General features: G+C 36.0%; 1 protein-coding gene across 6 annotated transcripts in view; it reads left to right on the forward strand.

Moving 5' to 3' along the window:
- The window catches only part of tbc1d4 (TBC1 domain family, member 4), a 49,586-nt gene extending 31,168 nt beyond the window's left edge, over nt 1-18,418 (forward strand). For 5 of the 6 annotated variants that reach the window (XM_077580178.1, XM_077580180.1, XM_077580179.1 and 2 more), the window contains 10 exons: nt 1,562-1,710; nt 3,304-3,489; nt 6,589-6,750; nt 7,965-8,123; nt 8,200-8,300; nt 9,240-9,383; nt 11,174-11,333; nt 12,787-12,956; nt 14,428-14,604; nt 16,168-18,418. In XM_077580178.1, coding sequence (XP_077436304.1) covers nt 1,562-1,710; nt 3,304-3,489; nt 6,589-6,750; nt 7,965-8,123; nt 8,200-8,300; nt 9,240-9,383; nt 11,174-11,333; nt 12,787-12,956; nt 14,428-14,604; nt 16,168-16,404 — 1,645 coding nt within the window. In that variant the 3' untranslated portion in view covers nt 16,405-18,418. Of the gene's footprint in view, nt 1-1,561; nt 1,711-3,303; nt 3,490-4,976; nt 5,696-6,588; nt 6,751-7,964; nt 8,124-8,199; nt 8,301-9,239; nt 9,384-11,173; nt 11,334-12,786; nt 12,957-14,427; nt 14,605-16,167 lie in introns of those variants that run through there. The other variant, XM_077580184.1, reaches the window with a different exon arrangement.
- The last annotated feature ends 742 nt before the right edge of the window (nt 18,419-19,160 follow it).

Consider the following 19,160-nt stretch of genomic DNA (forward strand, 5'->3'; position numbering starts at 1 on the left):
TTTTTTTTTTCGGATGCTGGGATGACAGTAAATGTTTTCGTGTTGGCTGTCCAAACTTTTTAACACCCAGCTTTTATTTATTTTTCTTCTTTTCCTGCCTATCAGCAGTGAGAACCCTCACACCCTCTTCCTGTTTCGTTCCGAAGTAGAAGGGGACGCTGTCGTGCTTGCATGTCGATGTGGAGCGCATCTCTGCATGGCCGAACTAAACGCTTAACCTGTTTTGGAGCTTTTAGTAATTTAGTCACATTTGCTATTCAAGCTGGCGCAGAAACCGGCGTGTCATTGAGCGTGGCGGTGCTCAAATGAAGCGTGGTCGTCCGTTTTTGGCAGAAAGTAAAGGTTAACATTTGCATTATTAATGGGATTCGTGGAGCACACCCGTGTAAAATGTCACTTCCACACTGTGAGGATCATCCGTGTTATTTCATTGAATAAATCATGATTTTTATTCTTCCCTTATCTTACCTTTCAAATAATACCTTTCAGAAACAATCAGCGAATATTGGGGCCCACACTAGAATGTCATTGACTCACAGAAGAAAGTTTTACAAAAATCAAATCTGAAAGTATTTAGAAATACTGTTTTATTGCCAAAGTGAAATTGTAATCTCTGCACTTGAAAAGTTTTGTCAAGAGGCCAAGAAAGTTATATTTTTTCAATACAAAAATGACTTTGAATATTATAATAAAAATATGCAATTTTCCAAGAATTACATCCACATTTTATAAGAAAATGTTAAGTAAAAACAATATTAGAAAAACATTTTAATTTCACAAGAATACAGTTCTATGACTATAAATAGTTTGTCCCAGAAATGAAATCATATTATAGGGAGAGAGTTGCAATTTTCCAAGAACAATATCAATATTTTTGGAGGAAACAGTTGTAATATTAATATTAGAATAAAAGAAATACCTGTATTTTGAAAAGAGACTTTCATGAGAATGAAGTTCAGATTATGAGAGGGAAAAAATCTTGGATTTTACATAAATAAAGTCTATAATATATAATCATCTGTTATGATTAATTAATTCATACGATTACTAATATTAATCTATCTACAAACACTTATGTTAATGGTTTCTCACATAATTATCAACAATGATGCAACAAGTTAGAAAATAGATAGCAATATGCAAAATATATTTCTATAAATCTCTGCAGGTGCTTATATTTTAAAATGGAAGGAAAGGTGCTCTGAATATGTATGTGTTTCTCTGCTAAAGTGAATGTAAACTGGCAAGGATGTGTATGGATGCGCATTAATCATCCTATTATATTAAAATGCATAACTTGAAAAGATTCATTGACCTGATGAATACTTTCTTTCTCCAAAGCCTTTACCGACTGAAAGTGTATTTTTCCTAGCTGTGGCTGTTTGCTTTATTAACATAGCTAATGCCTGCCACATGTTTTTAATATGTCCATCATTCAACATCATTGTAGTAACTCCTGTACTTGATATAAGGTTTCATCTGTCATGTGCGTGTCCATTTACTGCTGCCCATGTAAGATGACACTAATTGCCTATGTGTGTGTGTGTAATGTGTGTGGCAGTAATGGCGAAGGCAGGAAAAGGACACTATCAGGCTGCAGCAGCGACTCAGTGAGCGGACCGCCACCGAGCCCACGTAGAGTCTCGTGGAGACAAAAGATCTTCTTGAGGGTCGCCTCGCCCATGGGCAAGACTTCCATGCACCACTCAGGTCTCCCCAATCACTCTGACACGCTTACAAAATGCTACACAAGCTACACAGTTCACATACAGTAACTATTACTTAGGTGCAAGTATTCAATTTTCTACTGCTACCGTCATTGAGAATATACTTGTAAGTGGATGAGCAAAATGTTATTTTGTGAGAATAAAGTTGCAAATATAAATAAAAAATATTACAGAAATAAAGTTGTGATTTAGCATGGATGAACTTAACATTTTATGTCAGAATAGGTCGAAAGCAGCTATTTGCAAGGAGAATCTAAAGTCTAATTTTAAATACAAGGAAAATGTAATTTTACAAGAATAATCATAATCTACTGTGAAAAAATTGTAGCACTTTTAGAATAGAGTAGAAATTTAATGTAAATGAAGTGGAAATATGTGAATTAAATTTGCAAAACGAGGATAACATAAAAAATTTAGGACAAAATGGGTAATACGGGAAAAAAAGTGTCCTTTTATCTAATAGTTACAATATTATGAGAATAATTGTATTATTATGAGAAAAGTCATTTTTTTTAGCAGAACATATCTATCGATAATAAAGTTGTAAACATTACAGTAATTAAAAAAATGTCTAGAATGAAGTTTTAAGACAAAATGCAGTATTATGACTGAAATTAATGTACATTGGGGCAATAATAAGCATAACATGAGGGGAAAGTTTCTGCAGTAGAAAGTCGAATTGTTACGCAAATGAGGTCACAATTTAGTGGTCATGATGTTTAGATTTTATATTAATTCTTTTTAAATTAGGTTGTTAATTATGATATTAATTTAATTATTCCAATGAAACTATGATATTACTAGGAAATAGTCTCTTTTTTTTAAAAGAATAATCATAATTTTATGCTAAATTATCTTTTTCGTGATAATACAGTTACAATTTGACCTGGACCTTACATCCAGTAATAACATTTTAATGTTACCAGACTTATTTATTTGGATAAAATAAAGTTGCAATTTTAGCGCATTACTACGGAAGTAAGTTTATAATGTTACATAATAATAGTCGTAAGTCAAAAAAGTTCTAAAATAATGAGAACAAGTTTAATAATGCTAAAAAAAAATAAAAGTTTATATTTTTTTAGAACAAAGTGGAAATATTGCAGAAGTCATAGTATTTTGTGAAATTTCTGTTATTTTAATTCACTTAAATCTTAGTATGCAAAACATTTTTTGTCACGAGGAGAAAAAAAAAGTTAAAGAGAAGAAAATCATGCCAGCTCCCTAAAATACAGTTGCAATACTAATAGAAAGTACAATTTCACAAGCACAAAGGTTGGAATTTGTACAAGAAAATGTTAAATAATGACCTGTTACCAATAGTTTACAACTGATTCATAGTGAAATGAAATTATAAAAACTTGGAACAGGGTACTCTTTAGGCTCACGAAATTCTCCAATCAAAATCAAAATTGCAGCAAACAGTGTTGGATAATCTTCACGTGTGAAACTGTTGAGCCTTGCTACATCATGTGACTGATGAAAATCAATAAGTGTCTTGCTCTGATGTCAACCACAATAATAACCCAAATGGGTTAGATTTTTACTTTTTGCTTTCTTCCTTTGATGCCCTTAGACCATTCAGATGCCAGGGAGCTGCTGCCGCTGTCCCCTCGCAGCCCGCACTCGAGTGTGGACCCTCTAAGTGGAGGAGCTGGTCGGCCCAAAAGGACGGCGGCGGACTACCGGACGCTGTGGAAAACCGCCATCCGCCAGCAGATCCTGCTGGTGCGTATGGAGAAGGAGAACCAGAGGCTGGAGGGTGAGTATTTACCAACCAATGTTTGTCTTCCATTCAAGTACCATTTGATCTTAAGCGCTATTAAAAACACTGATAATAATCTTTATATAAAACATATAACTGTTTTCCATCACACTAGGCCCATTGTTATACATACAGTGGATAGAAAAAGTCAATTAACCCGTGCTCAAATGCCATATTTTTGCAATATAAAGAAACTGAGGACCTACTCTAACATCTAAACTTTATTTGCAATTAATGGGAGGCACTTTAAAAGGTGGCAAGTGTATGCAGAATGTGATGTGAGGGTGTGCACACTTATGCAAACCCATTATTCCAGACATTTATTTTTACTTCCCCTTTTGAAATTGTCTTTTTTTTTTTCAAATGAGTTTTACAAATTACAGGTCACATTAATGGTGGAAAAAAAGTTTGTAATGATTTATCATTTAGTTACATAATTTGAACAAGAGTGTGTAGACTTTTTGTCTTCACTGTATGTGCATCTGCTGTGTGTTGAATGGAACTTTCTGCCTCAGCTCATTCGCATGTGCTTAAATAGCCCAGCTTGTGATGTCACTTCTGTTCATGTGAATAGGTTGACATGTTGCTGTATTTATAGAACGTGTGCGAGTGTGTGTGTGTGTGGCATGTTCACACATGTTTGACACAAAGTCTTACACACAAACATGCAAAGTAGTTTAAAATTCAGGGTATCACGTTCCTGCTTAGGGAGACCCCCATACAGCACAGTTGCCCTGGGAGAATCTTGTTGCATATTTTGCCCCCTAATGGCCAAAATTGTTCATTGAATTACGCTGGATAATGATCAGAAATTCAATGTGAGATGAGTTACAACTTGAGAAAAATGAACAAGATATGTTGTTGTTTTATTTTTTTCATAATCCTGATCAGCAAGGAAAAGAATAGCAGATGATACTGATGGCACTGATGGCTGTGCATATAGTACCTTACTATGGCAAATACCAAAACATAATGTGCTGTATACCATGTCAACATAATATTGATCATTCTAGCGGAAAATAAATAAAGCCATGTAATATTATTTGTAACAATAATAATTTATACAAATAAATCCCCCACCCCAATAAAGACCTGGTACTAGTTTGTTGGATTCACATAAAAAAGTGTGGATAAATATTGCACAAAATAAAATCCTAGAATAAAATCATAGCCATGTTGGTGATAGATAATTTTAATACGTGCAGCCATTGCCCATAGTTTTAAAGGGGAAGTCAACCCAAAATGTATTTATTTTTTAAATACTATGTTCTATGCAGCCCCACTAGTCTAAATATGGTAACATGGTTAATGTTGCGTTAATGAAGAATATGAATATGAGTTGAGCAGCAAAATCCAGCCATTTTTCTCCATCTCAGGGGGTTGCCATTTTGCCACTTGGTGTCGACTGAAGATGACATCAATATTGCTCAGGGCTCAGGCAACAACCAATCACAGCTCATCTGTTATTTTGAAGCTGAGCACAACCAACAACCAATCACAGCTCAGCTTCAGAAAACAGGTGAGCTGTGATTCCATAAATGTAATATTAATCACAATTTCATGTTTAGACTAGTGAGGTCACATATAACGTATTATTGTCAAGAAATAATTAAGGTTGACTTCCCCTTTTAATGTATATCTAACACTCTCTCACTCTTTCAGTGTATGAGGAAGATATGGTATTCTAAAAATGTGTTGGAATGAATAAAGGTGTCCAATTACCACAAATAGACACCACACAAGTTAGTAAATAGTCACCTTTGACCACTATACAAGGAAATACGGTATTCTGAACATGTGTTGTTCCAATTAATGGCCTCCCACATAAATGGCTTACCACTAAAAGATAACTGGTACTCTATGCTGTTAATTACTGTATGTAAAAACCTCAGGTCACTATATAAGAAAATACAGTCCTTGCGATAAACACCCTTACTTGACTGAATGCACACCTCGAGCGCCTAGGAAATTCATTAATATCCTAAAAAATTGTTTGTACATATAAACGTCTGGTACTCTCTGCAGTGAAGTAAATGAACACCTTGTGTCATTATTTGAGGAAATACAGTATTATTGTAAACATGTTAAAAGTTGTTAAAAAGCAATTTCTGTGTGCTACATGTTGTTCTGCTGTATATGTAAAACGTCAACACGTCTTTCTTTGTTTTTGACACCAATGCTGTGAATAACGTTTCTATAGAAGGTAAGCCGCATCAACAGAGTTTACAGGGATGAAGACAGATTGATGGGGTTTTTGCATGGCTTCATTGTTGTTCACTTGAGCTGTTCGGTTTTCTTGTGGTCATCCTGTACGCAGGTGTTCTTTTCGGTCATCTCCAGGCGTCAAGCATAACAGCTGATGGTGTTCATGTGGTTATTTATTGTGGCTTTTCTTGCCTAAAGGGGCTTCCAGTGGGGGTTCATGTTATAATGTCTCAGATGGCATCCATGTTTACACAGTGGAAGCTCTATGGCTCGGGAACGTCAAATTAGTTGGGATTTAAAAATGCATAGGGAATAATAGCTATAGAAATAAACTAAATCCTCAACATTTGGACAATTTTCTTTTTTGACATTCTTTACAGTTATTCTAATTTTAATAACACATGTAAAGCTGTAATATTCTTTAAAAGAACAATGTTGTATATTAAGACCAAATTAAATTATTTATTTATTTATTTGTTTATTCATTCTTTTCTTTTTCTTTTTTCTTTTTTTTACGCAACGACCACTAATTCATATTGTTGAAATATAGTTGGGATATTACGGCAAATTGTTTGCAATTTTATGAGAGTAAAAATGTTCATTTGTAATGTTAAAAAAAAAAAGTGCTTGATATTCAGAACATTAAATTATAACAAGAAAAAGATTTATTATATTGAAAAAGTTATAATTTTCCGTTTTGCACCTTCCCAGATATGTGGGTCGAATTCTGACTTTAGAGGTTCCACTGTATGCTGTCGTTGTGCGTTTAGTTACTGTCTGTGTTCTTTTATTTTCTGAGGTGCCCAAATATGGGGTCAAACATACAGTATTAAATGCTAAGCTATGCGACTAGCAAGTATGATTTAACGTGCGGTATTTCTTTGTGCTCAGCGAGTCGGGATGAGCTGCACATCCGCAAGATGAAGCTGAGCTACCAGGAAGTGGGCCCCGACTCCCACGAGGTGCAGGCGTTGTGGGAGAAAAAACTGACGGCACCGGGCAGAACCACCGTGCGGCAGGACCAGGAGGATTTGTACCGTGCACTCTGCCAAGGTGAGTCATCAAAAAAGATGTGACAACATTTCTATTCTTTTTTTAACTGGCAACAAGGCTGTGTTTGTTGGTTGTAATTATTAGAGCATATTGCTGTTACACTTTTAACCCGGCACACCTACTCACCCACGCTCACGCCCTTTTAAATATGGCCCAAAAAATATAAATAAACAAAACCTGTTTTGAGCTAAAATCTTAATTTTGTGGAAACATTTTGAATATCTCATAATGGTTCCCTATTTTAAAATGGCAAAACAAAGTTAATTATTTACTCAACTCAACTTTACCTCTTCTTCTAACCTCTAACGTTTCCTGATTACCAGTTTGTTAGTTTAGCTCAAAAACCACCGCAGCTACTATTAGTAACTTCATCTCATGCCTTCCATACAACGAACCTCAGCTTTTGGAATTTTAGATTTAGAGTTCGAAAAATGTTTTGAACAAAATTGAAGTTTAGATTATCTTTTTCGTTAATGCCTGGCCTAATTGGTTTGTTGATGTGCTTAAACGTTTTCTTTTGAATTTCATTTATGAAGCACACTTCAACAATACAAATGTGGATTTCAAATCTTCTCTTCTTGGTGTATTCAATTGATTAGTCATGCACTACAATTTTTTAATGTCCTAGAATTAATATTGTTTATTTGGTGACCTTTATCATATATGAGATTAAAATAGATTAATTCTATTAATTAATTAAAGATCCTGTAATTAATTAGATTACAATTTTTAATCGCCTGACAGCACTAATAATAATACAATTGTAAATAACTGAACAAAAATGCAAACATACATGCACACATACTGCAGGTGTAGTTTTTTTTTTTCACTCTTGTTGCACATTACTGACTTGACAGCAGTTGATCAAATCGTGACAATAAGCCAGTTTTAGATATATTTGCATATTTGAGGAAATGCTCATTTTGAAACTTTTAGGGGACAAATATCTATTATACAGTATTAGCATTTCATTGCAACACACAATACTGTTTATCAAGTAAGACCGCACATTTCCTCTCCCCTGCAGCTCCTCAAAAAAATGTCAAAACAAAGCTATGTAGTGGAGGGAATGCTTATATTGAACATTTTTAGTAAAATAAAGAAGTAAATAAGTATGACACCAGATCGTTATTCCACTTTTACGCTGGCAAATCCCCCGTCAGTTCCATCAATATGCATGCTGGCGTTTATGCATCAAATGCCATCATTCACAGGCGTTCCCAAAAGTCGTCGCGGGGAGGTGTGGATGCTACTCTGCCATCAGCAGCGCTTGTGTCGCAGACATCCTCCGCGCCAACCAGCCGCCGACACGCCCTACAGGGATCTGTTGAAGCAGCTCACCGCACAGCAGCACGCCATTCTGGTGGATTTAGGTGCGCAATGGCCATTTGTGTTGCACATCGCAGAAGAAACGAATGAGTCTAATATAGGATCATGTCTTTGTCTTAGGTCGGACCTTCCCCAATCTGGACTACTTCTCAGCCCAGTTGGGTGCTGGTCAGCTTTCCCTTTATAACCTGCTCAAAGCCTACTCTCTGCTGGACACTGAGGTATTGTATGTATTACCTGAGTGGTGTTTTATAAATAAAAATAAGATAAATAAAACTTGTTTTGGTGCACAGGCATATATTAGTACTCATGAAAAATGGCTTGTAATACACAGCGTCTTACTGAGTCACTTGCAGTGATACTGTAGAAGAAGACAGACTATTTTTTGTTGGTGTCTACATGACTGTATGTAGAGTATTATACTGTTTCTCAGTGGCCAACATGGGCACGCCAGAAGGAGCAGCACAATGAATTGGATTGCAGCATTAAATCATGCCCAAACTGTGGAATTCTTTACATTATATTTGAATTATGTTGTTACTCTACATTTTCATACAGTATATTATGATAAAGAGTTAATTTTTCTTATTTAAAAAAAAAAAAAAATTTTTTTGAGGGTGGTGGGGGCGGCTGATACGAAGTAATGATGTTTTCGTTCATTTCAATGGGTAAAGATGATTTGAGATAAGAGTATTTTGAGTTACAAGTGTTGTCACGGAACAAATTAAACATGCCAGTTAATCTGTCAGTTATATTGACAATTAATCGATTAATCAGATTTCAAAGTTTTAATTTCCATCCCTTTATCCAAAAACAGGACATGATTTCACATTTACAACGAGTTACTTGTTAGGTCTGTAACTGTCAGAAATGGTCAAATATGTTAATGATTATTTTCTAAAGTAAAGCAAATGATTGCAAATGTTTTATTTTAATTCAGCACAATTCTGCTTTCAGGAAGGACTACAAACATTTTCTAAGAATTTGGACAACTGTAAATAATAATAATAACTATAATAATAATAACAACAATAATTATAATAAATTATAATAGTAATAATAATTATTATTATTATTAACGAATAATTGATAAATTGTCAATTAGTCACGTAATCATTGAATCTGTAATTTGAATAAATGGATGTCGTTTGTGCGTGCAGGTGGGCTACTGTCAGGGCGTGAGCTTCGTGGCCGGCGTGCTGCTGCTTCACATGAGCGAGGAGCAGGCCTTCGACATGCTCAAATTCCTCATGTACGACCTCGGCATCAGACGTCAGTACAAGCCCGACATGGTCTCGCTGCAGGTGAGCGCACCACAAGATTTCCAATTTATCAACAGGTCACCACAGGTTGATTCACGAGTGAGTAACCATGGAAACTTGTGTGTAATCTGTTGAAGGGAGAGGAAGTGCGTTTGACCCATTGCACCTTTTGCAGCAACAGCCGTGTTTCACTCGCACTCTCTTTTCATTACTTATTTTAAAAGAGAAGGTTTTGTGAGATAAGTCAGATGGGTTCAATCAAAGTTTTCTAATCACTCATACATACAGGCTGTAGCACACAAACAATAATAAAATACATTTTAAAATCCTAAAACACCAGGGGAAAAAGTATTATCCAATTGATGAATAAACACTTCATTAAGAATATATTAATTAATTCACTTAAGGCCCCCAAAAAAGATATCCATCCATCCATCCATCCATTTTCTTAACCGCTTGTCCTCACAAGGGTCGCGGGGGGGTGCTGGAGCCTATCTCAGCTGACTTCGGGCAGTAGGTGGGGTACACCCTGAACTGGTTGCCAGCCAATCGCAGGGCACACAGAGACGAACAACCATCTACACTCTACACACCTATGGCACGGGGAGAACATGCAAACTCCACCCAGGAAGGCCGAAGCCCGGACTCAATCTCACGTCCTCTGCAATGGGAGGCGGACGTGTGTATATATATATATATATATATATATATATATATATATATATATATATATATATATATATATATATAACCAGATAATTAAAATAAGTCCTGGTATCGGCCCAAATTGATACATAGTATCGGTATTCGCCCATCCTTACAATTATTATTATTGCTGATATTATCATGTAAACAAATGTTTATATATATATATATACAGTATATATATATATTGTATATACATATACACGTCCGCCTCCCATTGCAGAGGACGTGAGATTGAGTCCGGGTATATATAAAATACATACCAATGGATGGATGGCATATCTATCCTTAAACATTTGTTTACATGATAATATCAGCAATAATAATAATTGTAGGGATGGGCGAATACCGATACTATGTATCGATTTGGTCCGATACCAGGACTTATTTTAGTTATCTTTAATTTCATGCCATTTTAAGGAAAAGTATTGTATTGTATTGGGATATATGTCTTTCTTTACACTCATCTGTCATTCTTTTTTTTTTGGGGGGGAGTGTTATGTATCAAAGGTTACTAGAGTGTATCTGTGACTACTCAAGAGTTCAGTATCGGGCTGAAAAAAATATTAGCACTGATATGAATGTTGCAAAAAAAATGAATAGTTTGAAATTCCAGTGTACAAAAAGGAAAAAGAGCTCCTTCCTTTTTCTGACAGTTTTCGCTTTATAGTAGTATAGAGTACATGTGTGTGTTGCCCTCTTGCATTAGGCTGCAAACATTTGTTCACCTTCCTAAGTGCGACCACACCTTCAAGCTGGCTGGTTAGCTGGCTCGTTTAAACATCAGCTGACATTGGCGGGGGCTGTGAAAACATCAGCAGGCAGGCTAATGTTTAACGCCGCCACAACTTCCTGCTTAACGTCCGTAAGGACCCAAACCACCTGTGCAGGACGGTAAAGGGCATTTCGTACCTTTCTTGTGTGTTTTTACCGTCAGGGTGGCTTCTAGTCGAATGCCATGCAGTGAGAGTGAGCACGGTGCATGCCTCAGCAAGCCTCTCTTGCTTGGGAACGTTCAGCAGCTACAATAGCACGCATTGTTCCCTTTAATCTGCCCAAATCCAAATATCATTTATTTTTCTGCGTTGCGGCATGTTTTGTAATGTGTGTGTGTGTGTTGTGCGTAGATCCAGATGTACCAGCTCTCCAGACTGCTCCACGACTACCACCGCGACTTGTACAATCACCTGGAGGAGTACGAAATCTGCCCGAGCCTGTACGCCGCGCCATGGTTCCTCACGCTCTTTGCCTCGCAGTTCCCTCTCGGCTTCGTCTCACGCATCTTTGGTACGTTATTTTAATTGCTCGTCAAATTTTAGCTTCACTTTGTTGTTTATGTTTAATGTTGTGCAGGTGTGGAAAGTAACAAAAGAAAAATGCTGTTTTCCCTTGCTGATTTATAAACAGTGGTATGACAACAAAGCACTTTTCTTTTCCTGTTAGAGAAGGTTACGGCCTAAATCAGTAATTCTCAACATTTTTACAGTGAAATATTTTTTCTGCCAAATACCCTAAAACCAGTGCAAAGCATTTTTGGTTGAAAAAAAGAGAGACTTAAAACACAGTACTGTGCCTTCATTGTCTTACTTATTAAAATTTGGAGCTTCATTTGAACAGTGGTCTCTCTTGCACTATTTGGAATTCTAAAGATATAACTATGAAAAGAAAGAATTAGCTTAATTACAGATAAAGATTTGTGCACATAAAATGATCACTGTTAAGTGTCCTCTTTTAGGAACATAATAAATATCTGTTCTCAAAAGGAAATAATTAACTTTTTTTGAAATAACAATTTCAAACGATTGACAGGTGATGCTAGGTAGCATATGACAAGTTGCGTTGAAAGATTCTGGTTTGGGGAGACAATGAAACTGAATAGCCTACTAAATATCAAATAAATTTTATTAAGTTATAGTTTCCTAAAATATTTGCATAATGTAATAATAAGTCAATATATTTTACTGTAAAATGAGTAGGCAGGACGAGTTTCATGGACAAATTGCTTTCCTAGCCAGAGGCCCCAAAATCTAATTTTGCTTAGGGCCCCATGGAGGTTTGAGCACTGCCTTCATGTACCCCCATTTGAGAACCACTGGTCTAACTAAATGGAGCTCCTCCCCTGACTAGCAAAGATGCCACAAGATGGCACCAAAGCAAAATTTTTACATTAGACCTGATTTTGGCCGAAACAGAAAAACATGTTTTCAGCAAATAGCAGAGGATAGTTTCGCCAACAAATCTATGAAAAGGTGAATTATGTAATGCCGGACCACAAATATGCAGGGTTTTGTTATTATATTGCATACTTTCTACTACTACTTTGTACTCCTTACTTTGTCAAGTAAGTTGTATTTGTGTTAGTAGTTATTATTTACTAATGTGTATGCGTATGAAATGTGTGTTCAGTTAACTTTAGCAAAGCTATGTTTTGACAGCATTTAAGTGATTGTTTTTCTTCCTTGTACCATGTGAGTTAATAAGAGGGCAACTATTTTGTACGCAAATAAGGTATTGTTGTTATTCTAGATTATTAAAAAAGTGGTATATGTAACTGATAATACAATTAGTTTTTACGTGGGTTTTTTTTGGTATTAAGCAGTCAGTGCTTTTTTTAACTAGTTTTTTTTTTTTTGCTTTAGCTAAATCATTAATTCTACTTTTACCAGGGACTTTTTTTTTAACATAAGGTTTTGTAATTGTTTGTGACACCTCATGTTTTTTGTTTTGTTTTGTTTTTCAGACTTTCTATTTGCCCAAGGCTCAGAGGTCATCTTCAAAGTGGCCCTGTGTCTGCTGAGCAACCACCAGGGGGAGATAGTGGAGTGTGATAGCTTCGAGAGCATTGTCGACTACCTGAAGACGACGCTTCCCAGCCTCACGCAGGCTCAGATGGAGCAGACCATTGCCAAGGTGAGGATGTCGTGGCTGTCATCTACTACTTTTTTTTATATTGGTCAAAATGTTTTTTTTTTACATATATTGTGATTCTCCCCAAAGTGAAAACTGTATTATTCTGTTACAAGATCACTATCATAAAACCTGTATTAAATGCACAGGCAACATTTTAATGTTCGTAATCTACACATTAAAAATGAAGTTAAGCACTGTGAAAACTACCCCCAAAAAATCCTACTATATGAAATGATGACAAGATGGAAATAATCTCTTCTAGGTTCAGCCTGCTGCCATCATAAATTAGATAATCACTGTAAAAAAAAAAATTACGTTAAAAAAAACAATAATATAACACAAGCCTTTCTATGACGGCGTATTAGGGCTATGTATAAATATATATTTTTTAAAGGGCGGGGCGGGGGCAATATTCCGCAAAAAAAATCGCAAATTTGCCACTATATAAAGTGGCACATTTGCGACTTTATATATAGTGGCAGATTTGCGAGAAAACAAACTCAGAAACTCACAAGAAATACACGTCACGTAGCCATAATCTAATCATGTGAGGTTTCGTTGGTGGTTAATTGAACACTGTTTATAAAATTAAAAGGCAGGATGGAGACTGATTCATTCTTAAATTAAAACTTTACCCGTCATTCACCGCAGCTAGAGCGACAACACTTCCTGATCCCCTATCAGCTGACTAACAGTAACCAATCAGATGCTAGCATACCATAGGTAAATGCAATTGAATGACGCAGAGTAGCAGATTCGACACATCAATTTAGATACTTGTACCAAAAAATACCAAAATGTATGAATGTGTAAATAATAATTATGGAAACACAAATGTACAAGTAAATATACATTTTAAAAAATTAACTTAAATTCTTGATCGTCCGGGTGTGGACCTTTGCAAAGCGAGGCGTCTTTGTCGCTGGCCAATGGCCGTATACAACGGTTCAAAAAGCGAATGCTTAACTTGATATGGTTAATCTCTGCTAAAGCAATTAGGCTACTATCTCCTTATTTGGAAACTTGACCGAAAAGTTTTGGCACAAACAGTCGAATAGTACGCTACGTGTATTTCTCGTATGTTTTTGAGTTTTTTTTCTCGCAAATCTGCCACTATATAAAGTGGCAAATTTGTGAGTTTTTTTCTCTGGATATTGCCCCCACCCTCTAAAAAAAAATATATATATTTTTTTATATGTGGCCTTAATACGCCGTCGTACCTTTCAGCGAATGATAGCTCAACCAGCATATGTCATGCATGTAAATAGAAGTGAAGTGCTATTAAACTAAAATTCTCTCATCTGTGAAAGAGAGTTTTGTCACAGATAAAGCACCTTTTATTCCTTTTCATTTACTGTCATACAAGTCTAAACATCAACCATAAATAACAACAAACTCTCTAACAAAGTCCTGCTTAGCTATCAGTGAATGTGCAGTACTGTTGAGTGTCTCACCCATTGCTGGTCACCAGGTGACCGAGATGGACATCTCCAAGCAGCTGCACGCGTACGAGGTGGAGTACCACGTGCTGCAGGACGAGGTGGCCGAAGGCGGCGCCACGCCCGACGACTCTGAGCGCCTGGACAAGCTGGAGAAGACCAACGGGCAGCTCAAGAAGCAAAACATGGAGCTGCTGGAGAAACTTCAGGTAAACAGCACAAGTCAGTTTGTGGCTGTGGCTGGCAAGGTGCAATGGCTCAGATATCCTGTAGATGGCAGTGTAACAAAACATTTAAAAAAAAAAAAAGTAGAAAAAAGACTGCTTGTTCAGAGCAATAATTGGTCTTCAATATAATTAAGCTGTTTTATAATCACTATTATATTACACAATATAATAGCAGCAGACTTTTACTGCGGTTTTCACATCTGCCTCACTGTTGACAGGCTCTGGGTTCAACTCCCTCCAAATTGGCAGTTTTGTACTAAAATTTGTCAATGATCATTGTACCAAATGCTATTTAATTTACCATGAGATTAGTCTTGTTTCACTGGTAGTCTGGAATATTTAATACAGGATATGTTTGTTTTCAACCTTTTTATTGTCATCATTAAGGGCTGCACAGTGCTATTGTGGTTACACATCCGCCACACAGTCGACAACTCCCACGCTCGAGTCCCCTCTAAATGGCGGTTTTCCACTCATTGTCAATGATTTTGATTCAAAATCTTACAAAAATTAGAGAGATAAGTGGTTGATATGATATAGAAGTGGGAAGTAACAAATATATTCTAATTATGCAACGGTGGGAAGTAGCAAGTAAAGTATCACTACAGTAGACAGTAAGAAGTAATGATAAAATGATGACTTATAATACACACGATAGGTATAGTATATGAACCTGTTGAAATGCATAATAAGTATGCATAATATGGCACACTGAAAGTCATAATTTAACATGTAAAGTTCTGATGTGAACTTTCACCGGTTCTTTTATCTTGAATGCTCACTATACTAATAATAACAACCAGGAGACTGCATATTCTCAGTTGAACTATTTAATGGATGCCAGAATGATCGAGTTCACAACTGTGGAGCCTTTTCTGCTGAATGCGGAAGAAGAGCTAATCTATTTAAAATTGTCTCTACTCTGGTTTTGTTTTTTGACCAAGGATGTGGAACTCATTTTTCACGTGACCCACATTGTAGTTACAGATTCCCTCGGAGGGTCATTATGACTGTGAAACTCAATAAATGTTTAATCACCTCCTCATATTAGTACATATACACTACACAACAAATTGATGGATACCTAGTTTAGAAATCTGAAGGCAGTTCTAAACAAGTGGGCGGAGCTTACTTTGATTAACTCTTTGCAGAGTTGGTTTAACACTATATATATATATATATATATATATATATATATATATATATATATATATATAATTAGATTCTCCAAACTTTGGACTTTTTATTAAATTAACTGTCAAGGTTTACATTATCAGAAAATGTAATAAATCCCCAATAATGTAATAACTGTAATAATTCCAATATCAGTAAGGATTTTTTTATTATATTGTGGTGAAATTATTAAATTATTGGACTTAGTTACATTTTTGATTGAGTTAAGTGTAAATTTCATTACATTTTCAGGAAATTATTACATTATCGGGTGATACAGGGCAGCGTGGTGTATAGGGATTTGCATGTGATCTTTACAATCATGAAATATAAACATTCAAGAACACAATCCTACTGTGATGTTTTTACCAGGCGGCCCGACAGAAGATCCAATCCCTGGAAACCAACGTGGAGAACTTCCTGTCCCGCGAGAGCAAAATGAAGCACGCGATCCGCACGCTGGAGCAGGAGAGGTCGGCCCACCAGAAGACCATCGAGCGCATGCGCTCGTGCCTCCCGCCCGATGTCGCCGACGTGGAGATGACCCACATCAAGTCAACGTCGCCGGCACCCGATGCCAAAGCCAAAGCCGGCGCCAAGAAGCCTTGATGGCGGGCGAAAGCGCGCGGGGACATGCAGGGAGCATTGATTGTTGTGTAAAATTAAGAAGCACAACATCCAACAATTGTGGATTTTTTTGAAGCAACACCCTTTTCTTACAAATGCCTATGCTTTTGATTCACTTGAAACTTTTTGTCGTTGTTGTTGAATGTATTTTTCGTCCAAAGAGATAATTTTTTTTGTTTCCAGAAAAGTGACTTGAACTTTTCAGAGTGACGTCTTCTCCTCTTTAGGAGGAAGTGTCTCTTTCAAAAGCTCAGACAGGATGTTAGGTCGTCTGCCTTGTCGGTTTCCTGCGTGACTGACCGCAGTGTCGCCTCCACGACACAACTCAATCAAACAAAACGTTTGAGGTGTAGACGATTTGAAGCCGAATTGTCTCTTTTGCTGCTTTTGCCAAACCAAAAACTTCTCTCATTTTGCCTTTGCCAGGGATGAGGGTATTGACACTTATTAAATGCTCAATTGTGGGTAGTTGATGGTTGATGTCTTTTGGTTGTGATCAGCAGAGGCGCTGCTGATTCACTCTTAAACAGTTTGCTGCCTAAAGAAGTCCAACGTGATGTCAGCTACAGCCAACATCCATACTTTTTTGTGTCATGTAGGGACTTATTTCTCAAAAAATTAAACTTTTGTTACGTTAAATTTAGGCTGTACGTATTTACTATCCACTACTTTGCTGTCTAATTAAGACATTAAAACACAAAAATATTTTTCTGGTAAATATTATTTACCATTGACTTTACTTTTGTAAGACTTTTTTTCCCCTCATAAAGTACAACTTTATTCTCTTATTACTTTAACTTAAATCAATATGACTGAAGAACAACATGACGTCAGCTAATGCCAACAGCCATCTTGTGGCAAGAGATTAAAACAGTTATATATATATATATTTAAATGGAAGAAAAATTGACGTTTTTTAAACCTTTTTTAAGTTAACTGCCTGAACCTATAGAAGAGATGTTGGTTCTCGTTTGCTGTCTAAGCATGTCACGTTGTTGACAACTTTTTCCTCATCTTTTCTAAAAAAATGTAACCGACTTTTTTTTTTTACTTTGTTGCCTTGAGATACCGTTTTAGTCCCTTGACTTTTTTCTAAAAACAATAACGTCAGCTCAGAACAAATATGACGCATAAGCTTAAAAAAAGAAACATATTGCATTCTCATAGCGTTTTACTCAGATTTATGTGCTTTTTGGGGTGTGTGTGGGGAGGGGGGGGGGGCAATAATTAAAAAAAATCGTTTTTTTTATGTTGGATAAACGTTACTGTTTTAAAAAAACAAACAACATAATACAAAACATTCATACTAACTATTTAGTCTGGACTAGTTTGCTGTCCAAAGAAGTCAAATCGCTTTGGCGACCCAAAAATTGTCGGACATGATCTAACACTAACATGATAACAGGTGTCCAAAACATTCAGAGAAAGATTTTCGCACCCCTTTAAAAAATATTTACAAAGTAACAATCGATGACTTCATGGTTAATTTTTTTTCCATGCATACTATACAGTATGTACATGATTATATTTTGCTGCCAGTGTCATATTGTTGCAGTGTGTTAGGAAGAACTTGTTCAGTTTCCTTTTCACACAAACTGCATTGTTGCAGTATAAAGTGCTCCTTCCTGGCTCGCACCTAACTTTTGCTTCAAGTGCGCTGCCACATTTGACTCCATGTTTGACTCACCTGTTCCGGTCCTGACTGAGAATGAAACATGAAAGCACATCTGATTCCGTCTGTCAGTGTCCTCGTCCTTGTACAGATTTCTTTCTTTGTATTATATATTGTATATTTTAAGTGCTACAAATGTTTGCTTGAGTGTTTTTTTTCCCTTGACGTTTGCATATTTTCAATAGCACTTTGCTTTGTTTTGCTGAGTTAGTGTGTTGAGTAGCAGTGCAACACATTTATCTCCACTTTGCGCTCATGAAAATGGTCAATGAAAACCAAAGCGTTTGTTTTGTTTTTTTGACAAATAAAAAATGTTTTGTATGTTTTGTGGGAAAAATATTTGTACTATTTTAGCGAGTAGCATTTTATGAATGCGTACTTGGACCACGCTGGGAAGAAACTACCAAAATAAACTTAAAACATAAGAAAAATAATTTTGGGTTGGGATGAGCGGTTTTACAATCGTTCATTAAATAATATTTATTTTTGCAAGATGATGCATTTCTCAAAATAAAGTTTTGTCGCAGAAACATTTCAACCTTTCTCCTTGGAATTCCAACATTTGTATTAGAAAAATAAGTATGATAAATAATATAATAATACAGTATATATATATATATATATATATATATATATATATATATATATATATATATATGTATTACACCATTTTCATCAAATTACCAACATCAAATCAGGGGGTGGTTCCCCCTCATTAAATTTACGCATTTCGAAACAATATGACAAGCTCCTCAGGTTACTCCTCTAAATTAATGACTTTTTTTTTTTTAAAGGGCTTTCCCTGAATTATTGTTTTTTTCCTGTTCTACTACAACATTGTCAGAATAAAAAATATGATTATTCTTACTATCACTGTCGTAACAGCCTTTTTGCCAGTGACCTTAAGCTTCTGATTGGCTAATATGGTCTTTTGGCATCCTGCATTCCATTGTTTTGTTTTGTTTTTTTAAATTGGTTTGATTTGAGTTTTGTTTTTGTTTTTTGGCTATGAAGATTTTTTTAGAGCACAAGCAGCAAGCAGGAAATGAATCACCTTTTTGAGGGC

This window comes from Vanacampus margaritifer, chromosome 11 (genome assembly GCF_051991255.1).
Source record: "Vanacampus margaritifer isolate UIUO_Vmar chromosome 11, RoL_Vmar_1.0, whole genome shotgun sequence".
Classification (NCBI taxonomy): domain Eukaryota; kingdom Metazoa; phylum Chordata; class Actinopteri; order Syngnathiformes; family Syngnathidae; genus Vanacampus; species Vanacampus margaritifer.